The sequence below is a fragment of the Hippichthys cyanospilos genome, chromosome 15 (assembly GCF_059441005.1).
Source record: "Hippichthys cyanospilos isolate Australia breed blue-spotted pipefish chromosome 15, RoL_Hcya_1.0, whole genome shotgun sequence".
NCBI lineage: Eukaryota > Metazoa > Chordata > Actinopteri > Syngnathiformes > Syngnathidae > Hippichthys > Hippichthys cyanospilos.
In genome coordinates this window covers 910388-923719 of record NC_142383.1, presented here as the reverse complement: position 1 = coordinate 923719, position 13332 = coordinate 910388, and the positions used below count along the sequence as shown (strand labels likewise).

Genomic DNA, 13332 nt, shown 5'->3' with positions numbered 1-13332 from the left:
CTTAAACACCTCGTTTCGTGGCAAAGTTGAGAAATTATATGTCTGTGAGTACATGTTGTCATCCTTGTGTTGTTTAAGTGTCAGAACGATGATAACATGTATATGTTCAAGTTCAGTTTAGATTTGCTTCCTCTTGATCAGTGGTTCTTAACCTTGTTGGAGGCACCGAACCCCACCAGTTTCATATGCTCATTCACCGATTCCTTTTTTAGTAAAAAATAAAATATGATTGTTTTTACTGGTGCACGAAATGAATTGTGCATTAATATCACCTTGTTCAAATCATCACCGTGGGTAAAAGTACCAGTTCCCCGCCGCCACGTCGTGAGTCCGTATGGCGATCGACCCTTTAGATCACCGGCCGCAGGAGCTTATTTGCCTGGATCAGCGCTCAGGAGATAACGGGCTAATTCCGGTGTGTGGTGCCAACTGAGAAGGAGGGCTCACTCTGCTGCTTATCCAGCACTCTCAAAGCAGACGGGTAGGGAGTCTCACTCAGACACATATACAGCCCTCTCAAAGTGGTCTGATAGGGAGGTCTCACTCTGCTGCATAAACCAGCGACTTCCAAGCGGACCGGTAGGAAATCTCAGAGCAGGACGCTTTCAATGACTGTGCCCACTAACTGCAGACTAGACTGAGGGGTGGACCTTTGCGGTGGAGGCTCCACCAAACCCCTGAGACGCAGAGTTTTTTTTTTTTTGCCTCCGTCGCAGAGGTCCACTCCTCAGTCTAGTCTGCAGATAGTGGGCAAAGTCATTGAAAGCGTCCTGCTCTGAGATTTTCTACCGCTCCTACTGATCTAAGCTAACAATAGCGCAGCAATGTCAGCACAATAATAATTGTCAGCACGGTCACGGCCACTGCGAGTTTTGCGATAGCATTCCCCCCCCCCCCCCCCCCCCCCCCCCCCCCACAAGCCCCAAGGGTTCGGTGAATGAGCAAATGAAACTGGTAGGGTTCGGTGCCTCCAAAATAAATAAAACTTAGTCCATTCAGACAAAACGTGCAATTAGGCTAAAACGCGCTTTAGCACATATTCCAACTTAACAACAGAAAGGCACTTAACAAAACTCGTCTGTGTATAATTATAAGTTCCTGCATTAACACCGCTAAGGTGAAAGATTGGAAAAGAGTGAAAGTTTGGAAAGTAGAGTTGCTAGTAGATCAATTTGGTCTCACTGACAGCAATTAGGGAACGGGTGTCCACTGATTCAATCAGCTTACATTTGTAGCCACTTCTTCCGCAGGGGAGGGTTCTTCAAATCTTTATTTGTATGAACAGATAGGTCTTTTTAACAAAATTGTTGACCTAAGAAATGTTTAATCCATTCATATTATATATATATATATATATATATATATATATATATATATATATATATATATATATATGTATATATACATATATGTATATATATATATACATATATATACACATATATATATATATATATATATATATATATATATATATATAGATAGAAGATAGATAGATAGATAGATATACTGTATATATAATTTATTGACATGTTCCACAATGTTTATTTTTGTAGTTGTTGAGATCCACTTTATTTTATTTGTCTTTCTTTTATACTTTTAATATTTATATTTTACTGAGGTTACACACAACGGAATTTTTTTTTTCCCACAGTGCAGTCTATGACATCACAAATCACAAACAAGACCCCCCCTCCACACACACACACACACACACACACACACGCACACACACACACACACACACACATTCATTATGGTAATAGTATTTTACTAATATGCAGACATCTATGAGTGAGAATTTCAAGTGGTCAAACAATGACAATGTGAGAAAAAAGATTTTGTGATGTGCACATTAATATTACACCAATGCACTACTCTCAAGCTCAGTGATATCATTTAAACATCTGTGGTGTGAGTGTTCATATGTTTGAAAGAGTGGGTTTGCCCGTGTGCACTTGTGTGTGCGTGTGTGTGTGTTTGTGTGTGTGCATGCATTTTTTTTTTACCTGTAAAACCCCCTGCTGACCAAATACCTCACAAGCAGATGTGCTGTGGTTCTAAAACTGTCAGCACCCCTAAACCTCTGATTCTAGAATTGACCATTGACAAACCAAGAAAAAAACAACTGTCAAGCTTTGTTTCTCAGGCTGAGGGGCAATTAGACTTTGTTTCATATTCCATCATTTCATCAATCCAATGCATGGCATGAAACCACAAAATAAGCATACTCTGCTCTGACAACATTGAGCGAGTGTGATTTGCCAAACGATTTGCCTAACCCTTGCCTTACACTCATTCTCCCAAAACGAGAAATTAGTTAAACATTAAACTTGTGAAATGCTATTCAAACTCAGAAAATTCACCTGTTTTATCAACCTCTGAAGTGGCCATTTAGCACATTTCCATTCACTGTAAACAACATCACAGTTGCTCAGACCACATGACCAAGGCTCACCTGTTTACTGAGTTTGGTCATGTGACGTCTGCAAACTCAGCCAGCTATTGGCTGGCCTGTCCTGAGGTCTGGACTTCTCTGCTTAGGCTACTGACCCCTGCTACCACTTCATCAGCAGACAAAGATGGATGGACATTTTGAATGAACACTGCCTTACCTTCCTGATTAACAGTCTCCACCTTATCTATTGATTCAGCTGCTCACTCTGCATGTGTGGAAAGAGTGAGCGCAGATGTACGAGTGTGGGCTCATGTATGAGCGAAAGTAATTAGGTCACAAGTCACGGTTATCACAGAGCTGCAGATGAGGAGATGCACAGTGCAACTACTCATTATCGGAGCGCTCTTAGCCGCAGATCATTCTGTCGCACCACTGCAGCTGGACAGATGACTTCATTATGTCTCACTGTCTTTGCATACTGTATGACATTACCTTCTAGGAATCAATTGTGTCTGTAAATTTATGTCAGGATAGATATTCTCATCACGACAAGATATAGCAAATACAACACAATACATTTATTTTACTAAAGAATGTGAGGGCCTTATAGTTTTATTATTCCGGTTGAATTGTGAACCAAGAGCAAAATGTAACACGTAACAGTCAATTCAGAGTGCGGCATGTTAGCCTTCAAGGTTTATCATCTAAGTGATCTGCTGTAAACATCTCTATGTTTTTTTTGTTTGTTTGTTTGTTTGTTTTTTTAAAATTGACATTCTTTTCTTTTTTTTTCTTTTTACTTTTGACTTGTAATGTCATACCGGCCACCACGATCAAGACGCATTGATCACAGGTAAGAATGTAAAATATGCACCTAATTAATACAAAATGAATGAAAAAAACTGAGTAGGGTTGATAAGAAAAGAGGCCACTTGCCATAATAAATTAAATACAATCCTGGGTAGCACATTAAGCACTATAGTAAGGGCTTGGATTGAGGGGCTTGAGTGAATCACAAATCTGGCTGGATCTGTGGTCAAGTGGAGAATATGCCGCTTTGAATAGCAAAATAGCAGGACAATGTCTGTATTACATTTCAAAAAGAAAAAACAGGCTTCTGTGTTGTTGAAAAACGTACTGATTAGAAAGCTGATTGAGAGCGACATGCAAACACTTGTTGATCAAGTCAGTGATGTATGTGTGCAACAAATGCTGGTAAATCAGCATGAAGCATTTTAGTCAATTATCTTGGCTTTAATCCACTACAATTTAGTGTTGATGACAACAAAAGCACTTAATGTCAGTCTTTGGCATCAGCTACCATTTCTACCCTGCCATCTGTCCGATAAGACGGAGAATAAGAAAATCTAATTACTGACGATAATAATGAGAGCAGACATTTTTGGACAATGTTATTTTTTTATTACTTGGTCAGTCAACCCAACCCCATCTCATCTCAAATGTTTCTGTTTTTAAGTGTTTACAGGACATATAATCAAAGTACAACTTTAAAAAAAAAAAAAAAAAAAAAACTTTCAATTTAGAATGCTAAACGTTTACAGAGCTATGAAAAAAAGCATGACCTCAAACGGACATAGCCATTTTATGCACAGATAGAGCAAGCAGATTTGTTACTCATTCAGTGTGTAGTCTACGCATTGCATATGTGTATTTGATGGCTTGTGTTAAGCTTGTTCCGTACAAACAGAATTTTTCAAAAGGTTTGAAGAGCTAAACACAATGTATTTTCTTTTTGCAAGAGAAGTATAGTGTTGGATTTTTGTTCAAAAGTTTCTAGCTTAATTTCAATGTGTTTCTGAGTGTGAATGGTCATTTGTCTCTGTGTGCCACACAAACCAGTTCAGGATATACCGCTGCTGCCCAAAACAGCTGGGATTGGCACCTGCTAGCCTGCGACTCGTGCGGACAGGGGACGAAAAAAATGGATAGAAGGAGTTTCCCTCATTAGTGTATAGGGCAGGCATGTCCAAAGTCCGGCCCAGGGGCCAAATGCGGCCCGTGGTCAATTTCCATCCGGCCCGCAGCCTCCGTCATAAAATCAATAACATCTGGCCCACATGGAGAATTAATACATTGGGCAGCAGCGCTGTTACCTGTGTGTGCTAAATGCTGCCATTTATAGGCTCAATTAGGAACAGCAAATTAGTATATGAGAAATAGACTCTATGAGCCCCTAATTTTCTAAAATGGCGACAAACAACAAAAGGAGGAAAGTTAAGCTGCAGTGTGACGCAGTGAGCTGCAGTCAGCACCAGCAGCTTTATATGGCCAACTTTTACCGACAGCTGGATAAGGACAAGTTCCAGAGAGAATCGAGCATTTGGTTAGAAAATGCTAAGCTTGTTCGGGTCGACGTATTTGTATGAGAAGACATTCTTGGTTATGAACTTAAATAAGAGCCATGTGAGGACACGGCCATTGGACTCTCATTTACAAAACCAATCCATACTACTGTCACTACACACCTGGCCTTAGTCCTGCATTACAGATCTCAGTTTCACCCATCACACTCATGCGGACAAGTCATTTTTCATTTCCGATTAGTCTGAAAACGTTTTTTTTTTTCCAGAATTAAAGTTTTCACTCCAGAATAATAAACATTTAAAAATCCAATCAACATTTATAGTTACTAATTTCATATTTTAATTGAGCCTTACACTTATTTCATATTTTAAATGAGCCCTGCACCTGTTGATATGAGTATTACTTGCTCATTTCTCTGTTATTGTGTTTAAAAATTCTATAAATATTAAACTGCCATGGTGAGAAATGTTTTTGTGTTTCAAATGCAATTTGCACCCAAGAGTACAATTACTTCTGTTCAGCTGTTACAAAAAAGTTAAACTTTTTTAAAAAGTTAAGTGAATATTCAATTTCAATATTTAATGTCAATTCAATTTTGATATGCATGTTTCAAATATACCAAAACACATGCTTAAGTAGCTGAAATGAAAATAAAAAAGCAAATGTTAAACACAGAATGGCTCGTTGAAATGTATTTAAATTAATTGCTGCTATATGTAAAGAACATCTGCCAAGGTTGGCCCCCCTACATTTTTAACACACCAAATCTGGCCCACTTTGCAAAATGTTGGGACACCTCTGGTATAAGGTTTAACAACAATAGCCAATAGTTAGAAAAACATGACTCTGTGACCAGAAAAAGATGTAACCATGGACAACATAGTATGCATAGTATTTATTGAAGAGTGGTGTTTGGGTTAAGTAAAAAAAAAATGTGTTTGTTTCTATATGTTTACATTTTATACAGGAAACATCTTGAATAAAACATATTTGAAATTCACAAGTGAATTTAGGATTATGAGAAAAGTGTGTTGGTGCATTGTGTGCTTACTATTGTTTCATACAAAAACATAATTTTTGCAAAGTTTGGAAGAGGTACGCAATATTCAACCATCCATCCTATTTCTTTTAGCTGCTTATACTCAGTAGGGTTGCTTGCTCGCTAGGAGGCCTATCCCAGGCCTATCCGGGCCGTAAGTGGGGGGCACACCGTACTGGACAGGTTGCCAGCCAATCACAGGGTAAGCAAAACCTATCTGCCTATGCAAAAGAAGCACAATACGTACTGTAGTAGTGCACTCACCGTCTGAGTGGGTAGTGATAATGATCTTCTCTGAGGCAGTGCTGGGTCCAAAATGGTTGACAGCCGATACAGAAACTGTGTACTGAGTGAATTTTTTGAGTCCTTCTATCTTGTAGTTAGGTCCATTGACATCAACACTCTAAATACACATGTATAAAAAGATTTAGATTTCTAAAATTATGCATATTTAATAACAATTTAAAGTACAATTTAATGACCAAGGGAAAATGTGTCATTTGTGCTGGCAGTGGTGAAAAATGAATTTAAAAAATGCAGTTTGAATAGCTTTCAAGAAAAATCATACCTCTGTCATCAGTAAACTGGGTTAGGTTTAGGCCACTACATGTGATGGCCATGCTTATATAGCTTATCAGCCAACACACATATCTTAAACTACTTTAGAACACTGAAGCAAACTAAAAACATTAAGTAAAATAAAAAAATAATTAAAAAAAAACAAATAGAGCAGATATTAGCGTATGATCTTGGAGGTGAGTTGCATGTATCAAGTAATATCAGTACTTGTTCCTTGCTTGAGAGGCTCTCTGTCCAGATAACTCTGTAGGCCAAAATTGGTTCATTTGGAGAGCTGAGGGTCTCCCAATTTATCTGGATGGAGGTTGGCGACAGAGCTTCAGCATGTAGTGACTCTATCCTACTGGGTACCTGGACTATAGAAAAAAAACAAGGCAGAACATAGCAGGAGAGCACATCTTTTTCATTTTGGGTGGATTACTCACTTAAGTACCAGGACATAATGTTGGTGCACAACATTTCTTTCATTAAAAACAGTCTTCTTCAATGTCTTACTCAGTGTCTGTCTCACTTAATAGCCGCACCGTGTTTGTACACACAGCTGACAGCTTTTGCAGTCACATTATTCAAGCCTGTATCCTTCGAAGAGTTTCATTAGTAGAAAGGCGAAAGCTTAGCTTCATGAAAGGCCTTGAAAAAAGTACAGTGGACCCCCGGGTTACAGCGTCCCTGGCTTACATTTTTTTCATGTTGCTATGTGGAATATTGAGTTTTTTTGTCCCCTTTTTAAGGTATTTTCCTCGCTTTGCGAGAAAAACAACTGCCATGGGGGTTGGCTGTATTTGTGTCGTTTTGTCTCCATCTGCAGGCGTTTTTAGGTAGTTGCTCTTATTTTCTGGTCCGTCAAACTGCCTCCCTGCAACGCGTCACTACAATTGTCTGCTATTGGTCGGCGTCTCCTCATGAAGATGCTGTTCTGCTATTGGACTTAAGACTTTCACTTATATAGCGCTTTTCTACCTTGGGTACTCAAAGCGCCAAAACAAGTCATTTATCTACTGATGACACAGCATCAGGAGCAATTGGGGGTTCAGTGTCTTGCTCAAGGACACTTCGACATGATCTTGCTGGTGGGGGATCGAACCCACAGCCTCTCAGCTGGGAGACGACCACTCTACCACCGAGCCATGCCGCCCCTATTGGTTGGCTTCACTCGTTTCAAAATGGCGGCATGGTAAAGCTTTGTTCTATCGTGAGTGCTTACAAAACTGTATTTAGAGTGCATTTTACCGCTTAATTCAAACTTGAATGGGTTAGCCATGGGTCCCAAAATTTTTAGTGATGTTAAAGAAAGAAGTGAGAATATGATTTATATGGAATCAATGCTAAAGATAATCAAGAAATACGAAGCTAGCCTAGCCTAGGCTACCCTTACTAGGGAACATGGGCATAGCAAGCTCCACTCAAAGGTCAATAAATCCTTTCTATATTTTCCATTTATGATGTTTTCTGATTGTATACATGTATATTATATATACGTAGCACTTACTATACTATTTTGATACAAATTTTTAATATGTATGTACAGCTTTGATGTTTTTACCTGGGGTTCTAAACACATTAGCTATTTAACATTTGGTTTGGATAACCTGCCATACGACAAATGCACCTCACAAGCCCAATTGCGGAACGGATGAATCTCGTAAACAGGGGGCCCACTGTATTACGCAGAGCTTGCTTGCATTGTTCCTGTAATTTGTCTCGCAACCTAACAAGAGGTCGATTAGCTATTACTTAACGATTAGCTTGTTTGTTAGCTATAGTTCTGCTACATTCACATGCTCTTTTCATATTTGTATCACGGGAGAAGAGAGGACCCAGGAGCATGCACAGACAGACAGGCGTTGGAGAGGCCTGAAGAGAGTATCCAGCTGAATATTCCAGGATCCCGGGTGGTAGGAGAGGTTAAAGTTAAACCGGGTGAAAAATAATGCCCAATGGGCTTGGTGGGAGTTCAGCCTTTAAGCCTGTCGCATATACTCCAAGTTTTTATGATCAGTCGACACCATGAAAGGGACCTTGGTTCCCTCCAACCAGTGTCGCCATTCCTCTAGGGCTGTTTTTACAGCGAGTGGTTCCCGGTTCTCTATATCATGATTTCTTTTCTCAGCTTTGACAATCGATGCACGAGGAGGCGGATGAGGACAGAAGGCAGGCGGGTGGTTAAGGACGGGCCGGGTCAGTACATGAGCAGGCGGATAAGGGCAGCATTCAGGCGGATGGTCAGAGACAGTCTGGGTTGGTACACATGTAGAAAGGCAGGAAAGAATGCTGGAAGGCTTGGCATAACAGGACAAGACAATCTGGCAAGTTCTATGGGAGAGAGGCTGTGTTATATTCTGAGCAGGTAATTGGTAGCAGCTGTTGGTATTTGGTGCCGATTGGGGGAGTGAGCCAGTTTGGTGAAGGAGAAACTGAGTTGAGTGGACTGGTAGACTGTGACAATTTGTCAAATAAAGGATGACTTGAAAAGCTTCGACCCTATATAAAAAAAAACACCGGTATTATCTGCTAGATGAGGTCATGAGCGGTAAATCTTGCACCACGTTAATATTTCACTCGTTACAAATGAGAGTAACTAAATGCTATAAAATGCACTTTTAGCGTGAAAGTGGTGTTTTGTTTTATTTTATTTTTTAATTCACCAAAAACACTGTGAGAAAAGTCCGGGGGAAAATGTTTACTGGTTGTTGTAAGTATCCACGACAGCAAAGATAAATGTGGCAGTACATGTGGCAGACGTACGCCCATTACTTTGTTTGTCTGGGATAAGAAAAAGAAAAATATAACAAGTCCACTTTGTGTGCGACACATAAAGTGGATTCACCAGCATTTCGAAAATTTGTCAGCAAGATCCCTGTCGCAACTAGCAATAATGACAAGGAAAGCTAATTTTCCCTGTACAATTGCTATTGATAATTGTCTATAAATAGTTCAGGTTAATGAATCAAGATGTATCAAGATGATGCATACAAAAATTCATATTAAACAGTTTGTTTCACACACTAATGATGATGTAGGCTAGCTGTTAACTTTAGCCTGACGGAAACCATCTATTTTTGAAATTATTGGATTCAGTCACCACTCATTAATGTGGTTCAAAAGTTACCTAGCCAATCCTGTCCAGTCTGTCAGGCTTGGTACAGAAATATCAAATCCAATAACCCTAAGCAAAGGGGTCCCACAAGGGTCAGTTCTTGGTCCATTACTTATCTTATTCTATAACAATATCTGTGATAACCTTAGGTTCTACTCTTACCATATGTATGCTGATGATATCATTCTATACACTTCATCAACTTCTCTAGAGTCAGCCTTTGCCAACCTTCAAAATGACTTTATATCCTTGCAATACTCCCTGATAAATGCAAAACTAGTCCTCAATACAAACAAAAGTAAAATGATACTCTTCAACCACCCCTCCATCGCTGACCTACCCTCAATTACAGCCTTGGACATCTCCGTAATGGAGCTGGTGGATTCATATAAATATCTGGGTATATGGTTGGATAAAGACCTAAAATCTAATCATCACATTTTCCAATTGTCAACTAAACTCAAATTCATTCCTAGTTTTCTATATACAGTAGATCCAGATCTTGTTTCTCTACTTCCACAAGAACCCGTCTTGTCAAAAGCCTATTTCTATCACAGCTTGATTATGGCGACACAATCTATAGAATAGCATATCCCAATTCCCTGGCAAAATTGGATCCTATTTATCACTCTGCCCTGAGATTTATAACAAATTCATCCTTCAGAACCCACCACTGCACCCTATATTCCCTCACACGACTATCATCCCTCAACAATCGAAGACTATCACACTGGTATCACATGACTTATAAAGCTGCTTCTGGTACCCTTCCACAATACATCTGGTGCAAATTTAATAAGGTTCATTCCACTTTAAACCTCAGGTCAAACAGCTGGCTGCGTTTGGAGGTTCTCACTATTCGGACTGAGATAGGGAGAAAAAGTTTGTCCTATTTTGGTCCATGGGCATGGAACGATTTGCAAGCCCACTTGAAACTCAGCTCTCCCATACCTTTTGCTCAATTCAAACATGCTGTCTATTAACATTTTTGTTTTTCCTTATTATTATTATTATTATTATTATTATTATTATTTTCTTTCTTTTCTTATACTGTCCTCCTTTCCTCCCCTCTGAACCTTTGTTTACTTTTAGTTTCTGTAAACTCCTCTCCAGGACATCCTTGTGAAAGAGATGTAAATCTCAATGGACTTCTCCTGGTTAAATAAAGGAAAAAAAAAAAAGTCTGTCCCTAACCGAGCCGACTGAACTTGAATTTGAATATTAACATTGAAACTGTTTTTGCCTAAAGCATAAACAATGCATCGCTATGCTTACGAAGCTAAGTAATAAAGATATTAATATACAAAAAAGGATTATGTGTCTTGTCATGTCTATAAAGGTTTACAATACAATACAGATGAAATCAGTTGTGCTGTATTTTAGGCTTAAACCAATCTTCCACTGGTAAACTGGTGTACCGTAATGCGCTACATTTAGAATGGCAAATCCGTATTTTCAGTTATGTTGGTGACAGTAATATAAAAGTAACGCAATAGTAGTGTAATGCATTGCATTTCAAATACAGTAATATTGTGATGTACCTAATTACTTTGAAATGACAGTAACAAGTAATAAATAATGCATTACAGTTTTGCATTATATAATGCCAGGCAAACTTCATGTCTGCCTGAGCTGGGAGGCGCTCTGACATTCACTTGAACAAGTAGAAGGCTTCTGTGCAGTGTACAATGACATATTGTGTATGGGCCCATATTTTTTTAGACAGCTGCAAAAGCCAATCGACCCATAAAAACACCTTCAAGAAACCTTGCGTAGAACATGATGTAACTGGAAACTAACTGCAGGAGGGTGGTGCTATATTGATCCACCATGTGTAACAGTGGAAGTAGTTAAATAAAGTTATTTATATAAAAAAACAATTGATTTTGGACTGAAATAACTTAGGGATAGCCATTTTGGGTGAGTTAACATGTTTTTGTCATTCTATATCATTCATATTCAATTGTCATGTTTGGTTGGCTTTTGTTGTTGCGGTGGTTTGCTCATGTTTCTTTTCTACTCGCGTCTGACTTTATTGTCTGTGTTCTCGTTAGTTTGATTTCCTGTCTGGTGATACTTTGCCCATCCAATTTTGCTCCCGTTCGGTCCTGCCTCATTTCCTTGTTGAAACTTCCTTTTTTAATCACATCAGTTTTCCTGGGTTTTTGGGTCCCGTTCAGTCCTCCTCCCAACTCATTTCACCATGCACAGACATGACATTTATATTAAATTGCTATTTATAAATTAGCACACAATCTTGTTAAAGCACGTATAATATAGTGAAGCACGTATAATGATAAGTTTTAATTGCTGTTAGGGCTTTATTGATGTTTAAATGCTTGGAAAAAATGCCTGTGTACGTTCGTACATGTGCGCATGAGGTGTCCAATCACTGAAGGCTTGAGTGTGAAAAGCACTGACCACCACCCAGTGTGTCCTGATTCTCCAACAGCTGGCAGGGACCAGATGGGCTAACAGTCATGGGCTACAGAAAAGAACAAGTGCAAGGCACTTATGAAGCAAGGTGGAGAATAAGGTACTGATGTAGTACTCCTATAGTAGTAACCACACTGAGAGGATACATGCACAGAATGTGGGAGTCAATGCCGCACACATTGATATTGGAATTCTTGGACGTGTATAACAGGAATAGGAACCTAAGAACCTTCATCAAGAACTCAATAAGGCTGTAGAAAACAACTTGAAGCCATTTGCACAGGTGAATATCAAATGTGGCATATTCCAAAAACTCTATCCCTGCAGATGTTCTTCATGGGCCTGAACCCACTCATAATATAATTAATATTGACTTCAGGTATTGATTCAAAGTAGAACAATGACTAACTGCTTCCTTTACATGGATATTATCAAGCTGTATGCTAAAACCAAAGGTGAAACAGGCTCCCTGATTCACCTCATGTCATGTCATCAAGGTCACCATCCAGGAGGAAACAAGGACGAACTTTTCATGCGTGAATGCCTCAGACAACAGAAGCCAAGCAAGGAGAAGGAGCCAGATGGACTGGCATGGAAGGAAAAACCCCTCCACGGCATATACCACCGTCAAGTTGAGTGGGTGGCTGACATTGAGAAAATATACTGTAACCACAGCTGGACTGAAAGGCGTCAGGGAAGCGCTAATCATGGCAGCACAAGAGTAGTCCATAAGCACAAGCTCAATAGAAGTCTACTATATCAGATCCCAGGTGATGGCTATGCTAAGATGCCCCAGAAAAAGTAGAACACATCACCGGAGGGTGTAAGATGCTGGTAGGTAATGAAAACAGTGGTACTGGTAGTGATCGGGGCACTTGGGGCTGTTACCCCCAGGCTGGATGGGTAGCTCCAGCAGATACCAGGGACAATATATGACATTTCTGTGCAAAAGAATGCAATACTGGGAAACAGCTAAGCTCCTGTGTAGTGACCTTAAGCTTCCAGGCCTTTGGTAGAGAACCCAAACTTGAAACAACAACAAACATTGTGACACACAACAATATCAAACATATAGTATAGTTATAATTGGTATTCATATCTTACGGTCTGGTTTGGTAGTGATCCTCAAGGGGCTGGAGCTTTCTCCTGGTCCGTTGTCATTGTATGCAATGACTCTGAAGCTATAACTCTCTTCTGGCTTCAAGTTGGAAACCATCAGCTCCAAAAACTCAGGCTCTGACACATTTACTGACCTCTCCCTGTAGCAGGAAAAAAAACCCAGATCATTTTGTCATCAGACATAACAAGATGCAATCTCTCAACCCAACAACTGAACGTATTTAATAAAGCTGAAAATATATTGTATTTAATGTATTTAATAAAATGAAAATATTTTTCGCAGCAGTTTTGCAAATCATTCACCTAATTTGATGAACAACTTTTTGATTTTGTGCAGCC

General features: G+C 39.4%; 1 protein-coding gene across 15 annotated transcripts in view; it reads right to left on the bottom strand.

Moving 5' to 3' along the window:
* The window catches only part of dcc (DCC netrin 1 receptor), a 482450-nt gene that overhangs the window by 220431 nt on the left and 248687 nt on the right, over positions 1-13332 (bottom strand). For all 15 annotated transcript variants that reach the window (XM_088435577.1, XM_088435578.1, XM_088435580.1 and 12 more), the window contains 3 exons: positions 12979-13133; positions 6549-6697; positions 6027-6165 (listed from right to left, as the gene is read on the bottom strand). In XM_088435577.1, the coding sequence (XP_088291703.1) occupies positions 6027-6165; positions 6549-6697; positions 12979-13133 (443 nt within the window). The remainder of the gene's footprint in view (positions 1-6026; positions 6166-6548; positions 6698-12978; positions 13134-13332) is intronic.